Source organism: Sminthopsis crassicaudata, chromosome 3 (assembly GCF_048593235.1).
Source record: "Sminthopsis crassicaudata isolate SCR6 chromosome 3, ASM4859323v1, whole genome shotgun sequence".
Lineage (NCBI taxonomy): Eukaryota > Metazoa > Chordata > Mammalia > Dasyuromorphia > Dasyuridae > Sminthopsis > Sminthopsis crassicaudata.
This window is the reverse complement of record NC_133619.1, coordinates 596,104,987-596,124,103: the sequence shown is the minus strand read 5'-3', so window position 1 is coordinate 596,124,103 and position 19,117 is coordinate 596,104,987. Positions and strand designations below refer to the sequence as shown.

Sequence of the window (19,117 nt, the reverse complement as noted above, 5' to 3'; positions counted from 1 at the left end):
ATCTTCTTAATTTGTTCTCCTCAGTCCTACACTCCCCCAAGCAACGAGTTCAAGATAAGCATGAAGTTGGAAGCTCAGGACCCAAGGAACACCACTTCCACCTGCATTGCAACTGTGGTTGGACTGACTGGTGCTCGACTCCGACTACGCCTGGATGGCAGTGACAATAAGAATGACTTCTGGAGGCTAGTTGACTCGGCTGAAATCCAGCCCATTGGTAACTGTGAGAAAAATGGAGGAATGCTTCAGCCTCCTTTGGGTGAGTGTCCAGTTATCCCAGCCTCTCCTAGATAGATTATCTGGCTACTAGAATTAGTGAAGGTATTAGAATAACAAGTTCAATGTCCTGTTGCATTTTTCTTTTAGGTGTAATTGAAGATCAAACACATACACACTTTTTATTTGAGGCTTGAGTAAAAGGAAAAGCCTTCACTCCTCTTGAGCTGCCCCAAGAAAAGGGAAGTGGTCTTCCTAATGAACTTCATTACCTATATCTCCCTAGCAACCTGTGGGATGTGCATGGGATCAAAGGCTTTCTCTTTCTAAGGAGAGCCTCTGCCTTTTCAGCCCTTAGGCTGAAAAGATGTCACTCCTTGTTGATGTGTTTATATCTCTGAACTGCTGACTTTTTCTACATTCTCTCCTATGTGTTGTCTTGGTCTGTTTCTTAAATTGATGAATTCCTTCTAGTAGAGGAAAAGTTTTTAGAGAGGTCCTTCCTTAACAAATCTTCTTCAGTCCTGAGTGAAAAATTGCCAGCCCAGGAAGGGCTTACAACAAAGTAGGCATTCAATAAATTAATTTGAACACTTTTATGACATTCCTATCACTTATCTTAAGAGACCTGAAAGCCCCTAGGAACTCTTCAATATGAAAGGGAGGCCATATGTGGTGTCACAGGTCTGTGATCCTTGCTATTGGGATGGCTGAGACTGGGATAGCTCAGGAGTGATTAAAGCATCAAATCTGGCACAAATATGGTGAACCTGCAAGAGCAAAGAGTCACCAGACTTCCTGAGGAGAGGTGAACAGGCTTGAGTTAGAACTAAGTTCAAAACCCCCAGGCTGATCAGTAGTGGGATCAGGTCCATGAGGAGCTGCTGTACTTCCAGCATGGATAAAGTAGAGAGACCCAGTCCTTCCCCCCATAGAGGTGGGAACACTGGATAGACCTGTGATATTTGAGCAGGACCAACTGCTTTGGATAGTCTGCATTTTCTCCTTCTTTTAGTTCTCAGCCTTGGCTTTGTGGGCATCCAAAATTCTTCCACAAAATCTTATAAACAAGCTAATCTTAACTCATTTTATTTTTTGAAAAATATTTTATTGATCTTATTTTTATATCCTTTTAATTTCTGAAATAACTTCTCCTTCTCTCTTGCCCTGTGAACACCTCTTATAATAAAGAATAAAAAAGGAAGAAAGGAAGGAAAGAAGGAAGGAAGGAAATAAGCATTTACTTGTGCCAGTCACTAAACTAAAACACTTTACAAATATTATCTTAGTTGATCCTTAAAACAACTGGGTTTCTCAAGAATACTGCTTACATCAGGAACAGGTATCTGTCATTGTAACAAAACATTTCTAAGGTGTTGAACAACATGGCAAAAACAATAGAATAAAAAAATAGGACTTAGTTTAATAATTTTGTAAATGATGTTTTTTATACTTTAGAACATTAAATTGTACAACTAAAAGCTTAGGAATTTTCTGTTTATCAGGAAGATAACACATTGTTACACTTTTAATATATATGTTTATTATGTTGTCTATGTAAACATATACCTGTGATGTGCCTTTTTAATTAGTTTATCTCAATGAACCCAAATATAGGGGAAAAATCAATTCTGGGAAGTAGGTACTATTATTATTCTCATTTTATAGTGAGTAAAAGAGACAAAATTTTGTTAAGTGACTTACCTATTATCATACAGCTAGTTAAGTATCTAAGATCAAATCTGAACTTGGTCTCTTTGATTCTAGGATCAGCTCTCTAACCATAGTTATATCTAGCTGTCTCTGAAAGAGAGAAAATTAATTAGTTTAACAGAACCAAGCAGCATATCAACCTGGCCTATAATATGTACAATACTCTGTACCTGTAATTTCCCACTTAAGCAAATAAGAGAGGGAGGTAATTTTTTTTTTTCAACTCTTAGAGTCTATACTTGGCCATATATATTTATACATTTAGATTCTTTTTTTTGTTCTTTCTAATTACATAGTTATACTTATTGTATATATGTATTATTTTCCCTGTTGTACTTATAACAGCTTGTATCTGTTTATATAAGACTGCTTATGCTTCTATGATTTCTTTATAGTCATCATTTTTTATGATATAGTAATATATTTCATTATATCTAGGCCTTGATTAGTGTGAATAACAAAGCCTATGAAAGTAATCCCATTAGGAACTCAAACTGCATGCAAACCAATTCACAGTGTAATTTATACTAACTGGGATCTAACTATATTTCCATATACTACATTTTAACCATATCTCCTTTGGTCCTTTGGACACTACTGGGTCTGTAACCCAAAGAGATCATAAAAGAAGGAAAAGAATCCACTATTAATGTTTGTAAAAGCTTTTTGTGGTGGCAAGGAATTGGAAATTGGGGATAGATGCCCATCAACTGGGGAATGGCTGAATAAGTTGTGGTATATGAATATAATGAAATATTATTGTTCTGTAAGAAATGATGAACAGGTTGATTTCAGAAAAGCCTGAAAAGACTTATATGAACTGATGCTGAGTGAACTGAGCAGAAACTAGGAGAAACATTATGCATAGGAACAAGAAGATTATGATGATCATCTCTCTCTCTCTCTCTCTCTCTCTCTCTCTCTCTCTCTCTCTCTCACACACACACACACACACACACACACACACACACACACACACACACACACTGAGCAGAACTAGGAGAACATTATGCATAGGAACAAGAAGATTATGATGATCATCTCTCTCTCTCTCTCTCTCTCTCACACACACACACACACACACACACACACACACACTGAGCAGAACTAGGAGAACATTATGCATAGGAACAAGAAGATTATGATGATCATCTCTCTCTCTCTCTCTCTCTCTCTCTCTCTCTCACACACACACACACACACACACACACACACACACACACACACACACACACTGAGCAGAACTAGGAGAACATTATGCATAGGAACAAGAAGATTATGATGATCATCTCTCTCTCTCTCTCTCTCTCTCTCTCTCTCTCTCTCTCACACACACACACACACACACACACACACACACACACACTGAGCAGAACTAGGAGAACATTATGCATAGGAACAAGAAGATTATGATGATCATCTCTCTCTCTCTCTCTCTCTCTCTCTCTCTCTCTCTCTCTCTCTCACACACACACACACACACACACACACACACACACACACACACACACACTGAGCAGAACTAGGAGAACATTATGCATAGGAACAAGAAGATTATGATGATCATCTCTCTCTCTCTCTCTCTCTCTCTCTCTCTCTCTCTCTCTCTCACACACACACACACACACACACACACACACACACACACACACTGAGCAGAACTAGGAGAACATTATGCATAGGAACAAGAAGATTATGATGATCATCTCTCTCTCTCTCTCTCTCTCTCTCTCTCTCTCTCTCTCTCTCACACACACACACACACACACACACACACACACACACACACACTGAGCAGAACTAGGAGAACATTATGCATAGGAACAAGAAGATTATGATGATCATCTCTCTCTCTCTCTCTCTCTCTCTCTCTCTCTCTCTCTCTCTCTCACACACACACACACACACACACACACACACACACACACACACACACACACACACACAATGAAGCAGTGATAGTATAATCACAATTCCAAAGACATTTGATTGAGAATTACTATAGCAATGGCCATGGAAAACATGGCAATTCTTTTCTGCAAATGCTATTCTAATACCTACCACTTGAGGGCACCAAGGATAGTAAAATGACAGCCCTACCCTTAGGGCTGAGGTTACTGAGGACACTAGATCACCAGTACTATTTCATGGCAATGGATTCCAGAGTACCTGGAAATTCTTAAAGGGTAGAAAGAAATCTGATGGAGTCCTCCCACTTTTCCTCTCTAAGCCATTGACAGGGCATTGAGTTTGGAAGAAAGACTAGGACTTACACATGTAGACAGAGTATTGTTTAATCAGCCTTGTCCTCCTTTCACTAGAGGTTCTTTTCTAATGAGCAGAGAGATGATTGCTCTGACTTGATTCAACTTCTCATGCCAATATATGGCTCCTGTGCTCTTTAAGAAATAAGATTAAGGTAGAGATGGAACCTGCTAATTGGATCAAACATACTATATTATCTGGTACTTTGTCTTCATAATGCTTATTATTAGTTTTGAAGTTAGGTTAAAACCCTAGAGTAGAGGTTCTTAACCCTTTTTGTATCATGGACCCCTTCAGGGTAGCTTAGGTGGTACAGCAAATAGAGTGCCAGAATTAGAATCAGGAAGGCCTTTATTTGAGTTTTGTATGAAGTAAATACATAAGATTACAAAAGCAACCAATTATATAGATATATATTAAAATATTTTAAAAAACAAGTTCATGTATTAGAAATTAAGAACCTCTTACATAGAACCTGAGTGTCTGAATTCAGCTATACTACTGGACTATAAGGATTGTTATACCAGGTCAGGCACCTTGCTTCTATATTCCAGAACACTAACCAACAGTGGACTCAAGAGATGTTCCATGGAAGGATCTAGTTGTCAATCTTGAAAATTAGGTATATTTCCTAATCGTATGGATTTTTATGAAATAGTTTAACTCTTTCTGAATGCACTTATTCTCTATTCTTACTAATTTCAGGTGCAATAAGTTCTATAGATGTTATTATCCACTATGAAATAGGATATATTTTTATTTGTCCTGAGTTTACCTTGTTTATATTTCAAAGGAGGTTCCATTACCTTAGTATGTTGGGATTTAAACCTTATTCATCTCATATATACCATTCTTGATTTTATAGAATCAGATAACATTCCTCTTCAACATTTGCTTTGAAGAATAAAGAATGCTCATCTTTTTCCTAGCTTTTTCCCTTTCCTAGTTCTCTGTGGTGTACTTGCTAGAATGTTGTTTGTGGCTAGTGTTGGCTGCAACCTCTTTCTGTTCTTAAATCTTCATCTATCTGCTTCTTGAAAACAGACATAGATAAAAGTCCTCCCCCCCTCATCCCACATACACATACTTTTCTTTTCTTTTTTTTTTTTATTTTCACACACATATTTATATATTTTATTAATACCTATCTATCTAAATCTTTTTTTTATTATTCTTTTTTTTTTTTTTTATTCATTTTTCCAAATTATCCCCTCCCTCCCTCCACTCCCTCCCCCCGATGACAGGCAATCCCATACATTTTACAACACATACTTTTCAATAATTAATTCAAGCAGACCATGTGTACCATATGGAATTTCCCTTCATAAACAAAACTTAAGGAGAAGCCATTTGACTTATCTCTAAGTTATAATGTTCATGAAGACTCTAGTGGCAGAAGAACACTAATAATACCCTTGTAATTCTGTTTTGAAACAGGCTACCATCTGATCATCCCTTACTCCTATCCCAACAACTCTTCCTTCCAGCAATGTCCTTTGGAAGGGCTATGAGGCCACATCAGCCAGTTCTCCTTGTTGTCAAGATGCCTAAGATAGCAATTTTCTCTTCCCTTCCTACTGAAGAAATTCAATGTTCTTTGAGTCTCCAGTTGCCTGACCAAACACTGGTACCTTTCTTGAACTAGAACTAAGCATATTTGAGACTTTGTGGGCCCATATGATCACTATTTAATAACTGTACACTCACCATGGGAGAAAAAAATACAGGAAAACCTGGACTCTTATTCTCTTTGTTCATACACACTAGTTGAAGTCTGAGGGCACCAGTCCAGAATAAAAGAGTCAGAGAGTTTCAGCTGGACTGATTCCTAAGGTGAAAGAATAGAAAAGGAATTATGAAAAAGCCTCAGTCCATGTGCACTTGAATGTAAGTTAATATTGACTAACATCAGAGGCTTTTAACTTTTTCTTATAATTATAACTTTCTCATGTTTGTTATTTTTACACCCATCTCTAATTACTTGCAGTAGAAAACCAGGGATGGGATGGTTTACTTAGAGATGGGATGGTATAGGGAGAAGTTGGGAACTTTTTTCCATTTTTCAATAGATGTAGGATAAAGAAAACCCAGCTGAATGAATCTTGTACAGAGGAGCAGGAGCCCATGTCTCAATCCCTCATGGAGAGAAAAAATAGGAAATCTCTTTAGAGATCAAAAAGCATGACTTGGGGCTTAAGGAAAACAGAAAGTTACCATACCTTTCCTTAATTCTTCTCCTTTATCTATACCCCCCGACCTTGAATTTCATGTGTGTGTGTGTGTGTGTGTGTGTGTCTGTGTCTGTGTGTGTGTGTGTGTCTGTGTCTGTCTTTACATCTGTGTGTGTATATATAATTTCAGTTCACAGTGCCTATTCTTAAAGTTATTCCCTTTCTGAAGTTCTGTTTGTACTTATCTGTATCCTCAACAGCTTTGGTTTAATTAATCTACTAAAGTTGATAAGGATAAAAAGATCTGGGGAGTTCTTGGAAAGTGCTAGGAATGAAAAAGGGAAGAGAGAGTTCTTCTGGAAGAATTACGATTAAAAGAAAATCACCTTACCTCAATCAAGTTCTGCTACTCTAGGACTATAGACAGACTCTGGGACTCATTTCCCTTACTGGTAAAAAGAGTAGATTGAATATGTTGATCTAAGTCCTCCTTCAACTTTTTAATTTTTATTTGATTCTGAGTTCCCTCAACAAACACTGAATACCAGAAAGATCTTTACAGAGCTAGACAGTTGTCATTTGTACTAACATAAATCAAAAAGAAATTTCACAGCCATTGCACATCAGCCTAAATGATTGGAGTGTTATTTTTCTTAGGGTACTTTCTAGTTTGACACTACTTGCTATCCCTGTACAACCTCTCTTTGCAATTTTATGAGAAAAAGGTTCCAGTGGCTTGGAAATATCATGATATCTGTCATGACTCTTGAGTCTCAAAGGAAAAGATATGACAACATCACACTGTTTGACATGCTTCTTATCCATTTCTATTCTGTTGCTTCAGGATTTCGACTGAATGCCTCCTCTTGGCCTATGTTTCTCTTGAAGACGCTAAATGGAGCAGAGATGGCTCCTGTCCGGATTTTCCATAAGGTATGGTGATCTTCAGAGAACCCAGCCTTTGGCTTTCCTTGGATGGATGCCTGCAATACCCTTAGATTGTCAAGATCTGATGTATCCTGTACAAATATGCATACAACCTCATGATACTTTTTGGGCTAGTGACAATTTTTTTTCAAAGTGATGACACCAGACTTCTAATGGGAAGACCACTGGGCTGGTTAGGATTTCTGGATTTAATTTAATTCAACAATTATTGACTTACTACATGAGAGCTTCCATAAAGCACCAGGGTATCCAAGGGAGAGTGAGTAGAGTACAAAGAAAAGGTTCAAGCACAAAGCATCTTAAGGAGCTGAGAGAGAGTTAAAGTGAAGAGGTGGTTTTTGAGTTAGGACTTATAACCAGGTAGAGATTGGAGAACCCCCACCCAGTGAATGGGGGGTGGGGTCAAGGAAGAAAGAAGAGAAGGCAATTCCAGAACAGGAAGTACAGGATAGTCCAATTTGGCTGAAATGTAGTGTGCACAGAGGGCAGTGCTATGAAACAAAGCAAAGGAGGTTAGACAAAATATTGTTCTTCAAATGCTTCAGCCAAAGGATTCTTTTTTTGGAAAGCAGAAATGAATCACTAAAGCTGTTTCTTTAGAGGAGTGATCATGGTAGTATGTGAAGAAAGACAATTCAGCCACTCTGCCACCAACTTGGGCTTTATCCTTGAGAAAATCACTTTATTTCACTGTCTTTCAATTTCCTCAATTATAAAAAGAAAATAATAATCCTGTGCCCTATTTACCTCACAGTGTGTTGGGACAACCAAATAAAACACTAGCTTCAAAAACAATTTGGAAACTCTTAAGAGACATACTCATGCAAGATGTTATTATTATTATAGACCCTGTGGGGAATCTCTGTGCTACCTCACTGATGGGCAAACAGGGGAACCTGAGCTACTCTTTACATGGGATGAGTCAGGCTGCTAATGTTGCCATTTTAGATTTAAGGCATGTTGTAAATCTCACACAATGATTGTTTGTGAACCACAGGGTGAAGTAGATACAAATGGCTTGGCTTACTCGCCTATTATTTCCCTTTCTATGAATATGTATTTAACTTCTTCATTTAGGAACCACCATCTCCCTCTCACAACTTCTTTAAGTTGGGAATGAAACTTGAAGCTGTGGATAGGAAGAACCCACATTTCATCTGTCCAGCCACCATTGGGGAAGTCCGAGGCTCTGAGGTCCTCGTCACATTTGATGGGTGGCGGGGTGCCTTTGACTACTGGTGTCGCTATGACTCCAGGGACATCTTTCCTGTGGGCTGGTGCTCTCTGACGGGAGACAACCTACAGCCCCCTGGCACAAAAGGTAAGAACTGCCCAAGGTGTGTTGCCAACACTAAGACTGAGCTTCTAGAGAACTGAATTATAGGTTTAGGTGGCCCCTTTCATTTTCAGTTCACTTTCTCTGTCTTGGAAGAAAAGGAAACATCTCCAGCTCACAAAAGAGCAGATTGACAGAAAAATTAGTTGAGGCCAGAAAGGCTACTAAAAACCTATACTTAAACATTCTGGCTTGTTCAGAGACAACTAACTTAGTGCCTTGTTTCCTTACTTCTCTGCTGACACAGTTTAAAAATAGTTTGACTCACAGTAGTTTCATAAATGCATCTCTTTGAAGGAAATAATCATTATATAACCTCCTTATGTTTATGTGATGCAACCAAGTGGAATGGTTAAAGTGGAGGGGAATTAAGACTCTGTCTTGACTAGTGGCCTATTCCCTAGTTTACTTGCTGTGATTTTGGACAAGTCCCTTCTATATAAGCCACAATTTTCTAGTTTGTGAAAGGAGATGGTTGAAAGAGATGATCTCTAAGGTCCTTCCAGATCTAACCTTTTTGAATTTAGACATTTAATCTAGACATCAGAGTGACGTACTTTGTCTTCCTTCCTGACCTCTAGGTCTCCTTGGGAAGCCAGAATCATTAGGAATGAGATTAGGAATCTAATTAGGAATTAGATTAAAAATGATAAAACATCCAAATTCAAGTGAGCCAAAAGCCATTTTCTCTTACTTTCCTGAGAAAAATGAAGGGAAAATGAAAATGCTAGAGGTATAATTGGAGACTGACGATTGCCTTTCTTGGATTTTGGTACAATTGCACATTTTAAAATATTTTACTTTAAACTTGTACAAAACTATCTGTATTAGATTGGACATTGGAGCCATGAATTGATTATGCTTTTCTATTGTGATTGTTCTTGTAGTATTTGTGAAGAGTTGATTTCTGGACCTCACACAAATGCCCAAATCTCACATTTCTGCAGGTGCCCTAGTGTTTGGAGGCTGGGGTTTAGAGCCATCACTGGTCCCCAGGCTATCAGTACTCTTTCAGCCCTTCTTAGTTCAGTAAAACATCCTCTCTCCATACACTTTGAGGATAAGAAAACCTCTGACCCCCTGAGAGCCCAGGTCATTAAATCTCTGACCAAAGTTCCATAATGACCACCTGTTGGCTGGCAGTAGTAGTGCTTTAGGAGTTTCTGTGCATCAGGATCAGTCTTTTCAAGTTAAAACAGGAATAGGTTATGATGTCCATTGGACTCTGTTAGGATGTTGACTGTTTAACTTTCTGTGTAAGAAAACCTTTGTGATTCTAAGTGCTGGACTTCTGAAGCAACCATGGATAATTCTCTAGATAGGGAGCAACTGAGTATATAGGGAGAAAAAGATACTATGTATTTAGTGGTTTCAGAGGAGTCTCTTCAGATATCTTTTTTCCCTTTTGTTTTTTCCTATATCTGCTACACAGAGTGGATCCTTTTTTCCCCACAGATATGATTAGGTTTTTACCAGAAGGTACCTCAAAAACACAAGACCCAGTCTTACAGATCTGAATATAGACCTCTCTATGTACAGACTGAGACTTTCAATCATCAGAGTAGCAGCTAGGCCATTTGTTTCAACAGTCCTCCCTCCTCCTTAGTGCTGACTTAAGAGAGAGTGACAAAATATGGAAAAAATGTAGTTACTCAATTCAGCCAGATAAAACAAGATATTCTTGTGTGTGCGTGTGTTTGTATGTGTGTATGTGCACACACATGCTTCTATTCATCCTATTGCCTTCTTCCCACCCCTAGTTATTCATTTGAATTTTTAACATTTACAAGTTAAGCTGGGGTTATTTCTTAATGCAATTAATGTAATTTCTGAGCCTTTCCTCTGACTCCATCTAATAAATAGTTGATGACAAAAAAATGTTAAAACAAAATAAAATTAAGAAAACTATAAAAAGAAGAGGGATATAAACTAATTTTTAAACACCTAAAAAGCTGTTAGGTAGAGGAGAAGCTTGTTTGTCTGTGGCTACAAAAGGCAGACATAGGATGATTAAAAAAAAAAGTTTCAGGAAGGCAATTTTCCAAAGTAAAGAAAAACTTGCTAATAAAAAGAACTTTCTAACACTGGAATAGGCCTTCCTATGAGGCCGCAAGCTGAAAATGTTCAATCAGAAAGACTTTATTTGGGCTGCTGTAGAGTTTAAGATGTATTGGTTAATTTCTAAGGACTCTTCCAGATCCAGGGTTTCTGTGATTCTATGCAAAAAAAAAAAAAAAAAAAAAAAAAAATGTGGTCCCATTGTTGATATATACAGTATATATTTAGTTCCTCAACTCCCATGCTAGGTTTATAGAAGGATAAAGATAAATTATTAAAGCTAATTATGCTAGAATTTGGTAAGGGGGTGAAAATTGTAATAGAAAAGATCCAGTATCTTAATACTTAGAAGGTAAACTTTAAAAAAAAAACAAAAAAAAAAAAAACAGGTAGATAAACCTGTTTATCCACAAAATAAAAGGAGATATTTAAACTCTTTTTTTTTTTTTTGGGGGGGGGCTACAAGTACTAGAAAGACCTCATTTTTAGAATTTTAGTTAAATTCTGTAATATTCTCTTTAAAATGTAATGTTCTCTATTGAGGTTTTTTCTTGGGGTCTCTGGAGGCAGCTTTCATTTGTTTCAGTTCAGTAATCACCACAAATACAGCCAGGGGTTAAAGTCCAAATCCTTTATGTATCCTTCAAGGTCTTATCTCCTTCAGTTGGGGCTCAGCTAGTTTTCTGGAGGCCTTCCGGATCTTGGTTTCAGTGGAGAAGCAAAAGAGGACAGCCTGCCACCACTTCTGTCTTCCCTAGTTCTGATTCTGGCTGAGTTTGTCCCATTTTATATGCTCTCTTATCATAGGTGTGAATCTTGTGGAACTATATTAAGTACTAAGTACATGTACTGAACTAGAGAACTGTTAAGCACCATGCTAAATAACTATTGTCTCTATCGATTCCACTGAATTAGTACCTTGTAAGAATCCTTTGTTTCAAGTTCAGAGTTCTGGCCCAAAACAAAATTCAATAACTATTTGTTAGTGCTTTCTATAACCATAGTATTAAGGTCTGTGCTGTGAGACATTTAGAAATATGTAGCATAATTCTTGCCCCTTGTGAGCTTCAGTCCTCAATCAGGAACTTTAAAAGCCACAACAAAACTTTTTTGTGGTCCAAGCGAGAGTTGAAAATTCAAATCCCTATGTAATTATCCACTTGTGGCTTTCAGTTTTATCTAATTACACGTTCCTTAACTTAACACAAAGTAAATACATTCTGTGCCTCTGTCTCTTCACCTGATGAATTTTTATCTGCCAGTTAAAGCCCCATTTAAATACTACCTCTTCTTCAGTCCCCATTACTGCCTTCATCAGTAATAGCCTTCTTCCTCATAGAGTATTTTATTTTATTTAATGTCTTTAAATGTACTTAAATATTGTATATTATCATCATCTTTGTGGCTTATTTTAGCCTGTATTTAATCTGGGATGGAAATGTAATATATGACATAAATTTTCCATTTTCTGAAATGTTGCAATTTGTGTAGGGTTATGTGCATTTGTGTTCAAGAGATGAATTATATAGAAAGCCTTAAAAGCAAGAATGAGAATAATTCAATTATGGATGATACTCAACTATGGATCTCAGTTTTATAGTGTGTCAATTGGCCAATGTGACATAAGAACATGTAGCAATTTTAACTTACTATGGCCTAGGCAGAGGACGCCAGTGATGTATGGAGAGAGAGTGAATTGCCATCTGTTGACCAGAATTTGCCCAGTTGGCAGCAACCACTTCCAGTTGCCTTAAAGCTGCTGCAAGAATGTACTCAGCAGCTGCTCTTTTGGGGAGGGAGTTGACCCTAGGCTGGGAGGGGAGCCAGATTTCTAGTAGAGATAGATTGCAAGGGGAATAGCAGGGAGAATGAATGCCTAATTTCTCAGCTTGGAATTTAGTTTTCAGTTGTGAAGAGAGCTGTGCTGAGATACTCATTCTATCCATTTGTGGTGATTCTAGATTACCTTCCCTCAAAGAATGCACAACTAGAGCGGGCCTTTCTACTCCTACACTTCACTCTTGTAGGTGAACTGTAGCTAAGTGAGTAGGCCAGCCCTATATATGAGGAGCAGCTTGGAGAGATGCACATTGAGGTAATCACTCTTATTGGCCATGTTTTTATTTAAGATCAAAGGAAGAACATGTGGTAGTCTCCTAATGTGCCTCACGCTCCTTAAAACTCTACTGATTTCATGTTATGTAGTTAATATTCCTCTATAGCTGCTACCTTAAAAGGGATTCAATCTGTTCTTCTGAGACCCTCATATATTGGTCTCCAAATACTGAAATTAAGAAGAAATTTTGGGGAATGAGCAGTACTTTTACTCTTGCTTCCTGAGTTTGCTTGCCTACCATTTGGTTTCACATTTCAGTTTAATTCAACAAACATTTATTGAGTATCTTTTCTATGCATAACCTAATGTATTTTACCTACTCATTACTCTGTATTTGCTTGAGTGGCTGTTCACACCAGCTGATTTCAGATGATGAGAAAGAAGAGATTCAGCTAAGAGAATCAAATAATTTGATCTTCTTTCTTTCTTTGGTAAAGCATTATAACCCTTTTCAAATATCTAGACTTGTATGGAGCAATATGGTGCTTAATAAATGTTAATTGGCAACTTGGGATGGTAAATGCCCTCCACCGAATGTGGATTGAAGCACAGTTTTTTCACCTTTTTTTGTTTGTTTTCTTTCTCATGGTTTTTTCCCCTTTTAATCTAATTTTTCTTGCACAACATAACCAATACGGAAATATGTTTGATTGTATACAACATGACAAATATGGAAATATGTTTAAAAAATTGCACATGGGGCAGTTAGGTGGTGCAGTGGATAGAGCACCAACCTTGAATTCAGGAGGACCCAAGTTCAAATGTGGTCTCAGACACTTAACACTTCCTAGCTGTGTGACCCCAGGCAAGTCACTTAACCCCAGCCTGGGGGGGTGGGGGGAGATGGTGGCTTAACATAAGAACCATTTTTTTAAGAATAGGGAGACCTAGGCTTGTATGTGAGCAACTGGTAGGGAGCCAGAATATCTTTGTAATAGAAGGTTCACAATACATTTTGGACTAAAACTAAAGATAACCTCAAAAAAATAACATTCTAGAACTTGTTTTCCTTTACTTTTGCCATTTCACATGAAGCTTTCTTTTAAAATGGTCTTCATTTTCATGAAATCCACAAAGCTTTGCTTGAGATTATCCTTTGGGACTATGGACAGGTCATATTTCTACTTTGTAATTATTGTTCTAGGGTCAATGGGAAGGAGTAATTTTTGAAAGGCTCTGATGACATGAAATCACAGTTGTATAGCCTTCTTATCTAAGCACCTCATTCTCTGTGTGACCTTGGACAAGGGACTTCCCCAAGCCTGTTGTTATTTATAAATTGAGAGACTTGGACTAGGATTTTTGAGGTTTCTTTCAGCTCTATAGCTATAATCTTATGATGCAAAAACCCTTTTAAAAATAGTTAGCTACAAGCTTGGCACCCAATATGGGGCAAGAAGAACCAGCAGCATTTGAGAGCTTTTCGTGAATAGGATCCTCCCAGAGTTCCTTCAGTAACCCATGGGAAAGGAAAGGGAGAAGAGACCCAGTAGTTGGGGTAATTAAATGGGCCAATACACCAAAGAGCTGAGCCAGAAGACAGATGAGAGACTTAAATGCCTGTTCTGACTATAGTCCTCTTCTCCGTTTGAAAGTTTGTCTATATGACATTTCACAAGATTCAACACCTGCTATAGTGCTGTTTGCACTTTTTAGCATGTGGAAATTTACTGACCATGCTGTGAGGGGAAAATAATCGAGTTTAAAACAAAAAATGGGGAATTGTTAAGGATCTTGCCTAAGTGCATTGTAAGGGGCAGGTCAATTCTCCAAGAGCCTCCACAGCTGTGAACACTTGAAGGATTTGCAAAGCACCCTTTACTGATACAGGTGTTGTTTGTGGACTGGGAAAATAAATTGGAGGCGAAGAGAAGAGACCTCTCAGTAAGGAGGTCAGAGAATGGCAACTGCCTCTCAGTCTCCTTGAATCACAATCATCCTCTCACAAGAAGAGAGGAAAAGGTCTACCAGAGGTAAAGCAAAGTTACATATTCTATTCCCAACACTAGCTAAACCTGTTTGACACTTTTCTGTAAGTGCAATACATTAAACTTTCCCCATATTTGCTTCATTATTATATATGACTATGTGTTAAGGACAGTGTATGAGGTGCTCTGCAGAATTTTACAAAACAGAAAAGATACAGTCTCTGCCCTTCAGGGATATCAGTCAAACAGAAAGCACCCATCTGGAAATAGAAAATCAGTAGTAATGGGTCTTGCTGATAGTGAGAGAGTATATTCTTCCATGATATCATATAAGGCTTTTTTGAAGAGGTGAGGTTAAATAGTGAGTTAGAGATAAGAGGAGTCTTTTCATGATTAGTTTTTTGAAGCCTTAATTCTTTGAATAAAGAGACTAAACCAAAAGATGTATAAGTATTATTAAGGTGTAGTGGAAAGATGACTTTATTTCAAAGATCATGGAGAAGACTGGTATTGCTTGAGTAACTCCCATATACCAGGGTTGAGGTGTAAGAAATGAGGGTTGAGAGATCCCCTGACAGCAATGGGGTCCCCTGGCCGGTGGTGCAGACCTGTGAAAGAATTCACAGTACTGAATGAGTGAGGTGAGGTTTGTGGCAAAAAAAATGGGTTTATTAGACTGAGCAAACAACTTTCTCATGGGGCAAAATCCTGTTGGGATTTTTTGCTGAGATGGGTTTACAGGCTTTTGGTTATATTGTTTTTTGGTGGTCTTGGAGGTAGGGAGCAATTTAAGGGACTAATTTTCAACTCAATAAAGGGTGGTGATTATGCCCCAGGCCAAGATCTCCAATTGAATTGTTGGTTGAGATTACCATCTTGGGGGTTTTCCCCTATAAACAGGGTGGCTCCCTAAGATCAGGAGGGGTTTAAGATTTTTAGGGTTTCTCTAATCTAGGACCATACTTTCCTCAAAGATTACAGTTTACATCACCAGGAGTAGTCCTAGAAGGGTGGTGGGGAAGTAGTTTTCAGGAAAACCAATTAGGAGACCATTATAGTAATTTAGGTAAGAGATGATAAGGGTCTGAACTAGCATGGTACCTTTGTGAGTAGAGAGGAGTTGAGAAGGCAAAACAGCAAAGCTTGGCAACTGATCAGATCTGTGGGATGGGAAGAGAACAAGATAATTATGAGGTTACACACCTGGGAACCTGGATGATTGTTGTCCCTAAAGTCTTAATGAAGTTTTAAGCTTTAATAGCTTAATGGACTTTTGGCACACCCCGTATTAATCTGTTAATTAATGTATAAAAATGATTATTAAATCCATAAAAGCCAATGATATTATCAAGAGAGTATAGAGAGAGAAAAAGAGAGGTCCTAGGGCAGAACCTTGGGGAATATGTGCAGCTAGGTTATGTGCTATATAAATGGTAGGCCAAAAAAAGAGACTGAGATAACAGCTTTCATATAAGGAAGAAGGGAACCAAGATAGAGGAGTATCTTAAAAATCCAAGAGAGGTAGTCAAAAATATCAAATATCATCAGACAGATTGAGAAGAAAAAAATAGATTTGGTAATTGGGAGATTTGGAAAGAGCAGTTTCCATTGAGTAATTCCTTCACACACACCCCACTCATTATATTACTCTTCCCCCTCTCCCCCCAACAAGATTACTCCATAAAGGTAAACTCAGATGTCTAACTCATAAAATTGTATGGTTCTTCATGGGACTATATCTTATTTGCCCAGTTCCAGGCACAAGGATTTTTGCAGAGTTAAGTGCTTAATAATGTTTGTCAAAAATTGGATTGAATTTGGATATATCTCATGTCTGTCCCAATTTAATTTATTTTCAATATTTATATTCTGTGTTGGGTGTTTCCTTTCTCTCTCAATGCCTCTTCCTTATTATATGTTTCCTACAAAATGTCATTTCTCCAAGGTAGCTTTGAGAGGTTTATTAAACGTGCCTCAATACATTAAAGAACCTTAAGCAACTTCTTTGTGCACTGTGTACTGTTATATATGGTAAAATGGCTATTTAGAAACTTGCTTAGAAATACCCCATGTATTAAGGACCTTCTGTACTTTTACCTAATGAAAGACATCTCTCAGTAAGACTAGCAAAGTTGACTGAGCCCTGATGATCATATTTAATTGTAGTGTTTCTTCTTGGTTTACTCTTAGTTATACATTCTCCAGCTTTTCCCTCCCTTCCCTTCCGCCTTCTTTCTTTTTCTTTTGCTCTCTCCTTCCTGCTTCCTTTTGTTTTTATATTTTTTCCCTTTCTTATATATCATATGAGCACTGAGTAAAGTTTTAGAAGCCTTAGAGAAATCACATTTGAATGGAAATGCCATCTTATCAACCATTTAACTTCCCCAAGGTAGCCAAAGAACAGCAGGACTGGCTTGTTTCAAGTTTAACATCAAAATCCATAGGATCAGATGGCTAAGTCAGGGTGGCTGCAGGTCTAGGATGGATCATGTAGGGAGGATTTGAAACAGATTAGTTCACAGTGCCTAGCAAAAACTAAGAATACCTGGCAGGGTTGGAACCAGTTTATTCTCTGTATGTGGTGTTATAGCTCACGCATAGCTTGCATGCCTAGCATGTGCAAGCTTATTCCTGGCGCAGGTCATAAGAAACAGTGTTTCCTACCACCCAGATCCAATCATGCCAATCTCCTTAGCCAACTCCAGTGGCTTCCTATTTGCCTCCAGGATTAAATTCAGAATGCTATGTTTGAAATTCAAATCTCTTCATAGCCTAGCTTCCTTCTACTTTTCCAGTCTTCTTGCAACTTAATCCTTCTCACTTACTCAGCAGTCCAGCAACACAGCCCTCTGTGCTGTTCAATGAGCAAAACTATTATTCTGGATGTTTTTTCTGGCTCACCAATGCTTAGAACGCTCTTCCTCCTCAACTCTGCCTATTGATTTCTCTGACTTTCTTTAAGGCCCAATTAAAATCCCACCCTATACAGGAAGCCTTCCCCAATTCCTCTTAATTCCAATGCCTTATTTCTTTTAATTATTTCCTACTTTGTACAGTGCCTGACACAAGATAAGTGCCTAATAACTGCTGACTGATTGATTGAGTAGTGACAGTAATTATTATATATTAAGATTACATGGAAGCACTTATCTTTTCAATGATAAAAATACATAAGGTAGTTTTAGGCTTTTGCTGTGGGATGTCCTCAACCTGTACCCTTATTCCTGAACTATAACCTTAGGTGGTATTGTGCATATGCAGGCATCCTTCAGAAGGGTCTGGCTTTTAGCCAAGGAGAAAGAACAAAGTAAGCTATGTATATGATTCTGAACAGTCTTAAATTGCCTTGGAAAAAAAATCACCTTAGGAACTATAAGGAGGAATAAGTTGGGATTAAGGATCTTTGGCTTCTCATATAATGATTCCAACTTTGTGAAATATATCCAGGGCCCAGAAAAATCTTGCCTCAGTCCATTCTCCCTATTTCCAAATTCCCTCTGATGTTTCTTGGCTCTTTTATCTTTCCTGCCATCTACAGCCCTCATAAGTCTCAGAAGAAAAAAAAAATGTGGCAAAGGTTTGGGCAATAGCCATTTCCAGAGTTTTAATATTGAGAGTTAGGAACATGTGGAAACTCCGTGTGAGAAAGAACAGGTGATCAGGAGATAGTAATTTTTAAAGGCTGCTCTAAAGACTGAATATACTTCTTAGCTCTGTAAACATTTAGAAGTTGCCAGATGTGGCTCAATCAGAAAGTTTGTCTGTATTTCTTCCCAGTCCCCAAATTACCCAATTACAAGCTGACAAGTTTTCATTAAGTGCTTACTTGTGCCAAGCTTTGTGCTTAACATTAGAGATTCAAATATAAAAAAAAGGAAATCACAAGTTTTCTGTAACCTTCACTAACACACAGAGAAATGAATATGCAAATAAGTCTATGTGGTCCTCCTGTACAAAGTAGAATTTGTATAGCTTTTTTTTTTTTCTTAAATCCTTAGATTTTGAGGAAAAGTTATATTGTTCTAATTCGCAATGACTACAATTGGAATTGTCAAAAGTGGATGTGCAATGTGCAGCTTTGGGCAGTATGGAGTTCACTGTCATTAGAAACTTTAAAGCTGAACTTGCTGACCATTTGACAAAATTACAAATTCATGTTTCAGGTGCTAATCAGGTTAGCTTGTCCTAGATAGGCAGAGTCGAGATGACCTCATGGATCCCTTCCAAATAAAAGATTTTGAGAGGTTGTCTTGTACCTAACAACAAGGAAAGAAAGAAATTTAGTTGTCTTTGTGGAGAAAGAATTTAGTAGGCTGGTTAACCAGAAAAGTTATAATGACTACAGGTTAGGAATTCCAGTACTTTG

At 37.8% G+C, this 19,117-nt stretch overlaps 1 protein-coding gene across 25 annotated transcripts in view; it reads left to right on the top strand.

Annotated features, from left to right (window-relative positions):
• SCMH1 (Scm polycomb group protein homolog 1) overlaps positions 1 to 19,117 on the top strand; it is a 162,367-nt gene that overhangs the window by 90,340 nt on the left and 52,910 nt on the right. For all 25 annotated transcript variants that reach the window (XR_012488523.1, XM_074305449.1, XM_074305438.1 and 22 more), the window contains 3 exons: positions 25 to 259; positions 7,210 to 7,298; positions 8,391 to 8,634. Coding sequence is in view for 24 of the 25 variants with exons in the window: in XM_074305438.1 (XP_074161539.1) it covers positions 25 to 259; positions 7,210 to 7,298; positions 8,391 to 8,634 (568 nt within the window). In the remaining variant the exon portion in view is untranslated. The remainder of the gene's footprint in view (positions 1 to 24; positions 260 to 7,209; positions 7,299 to 8,390; positions 8,635 to 19,117) is intronic.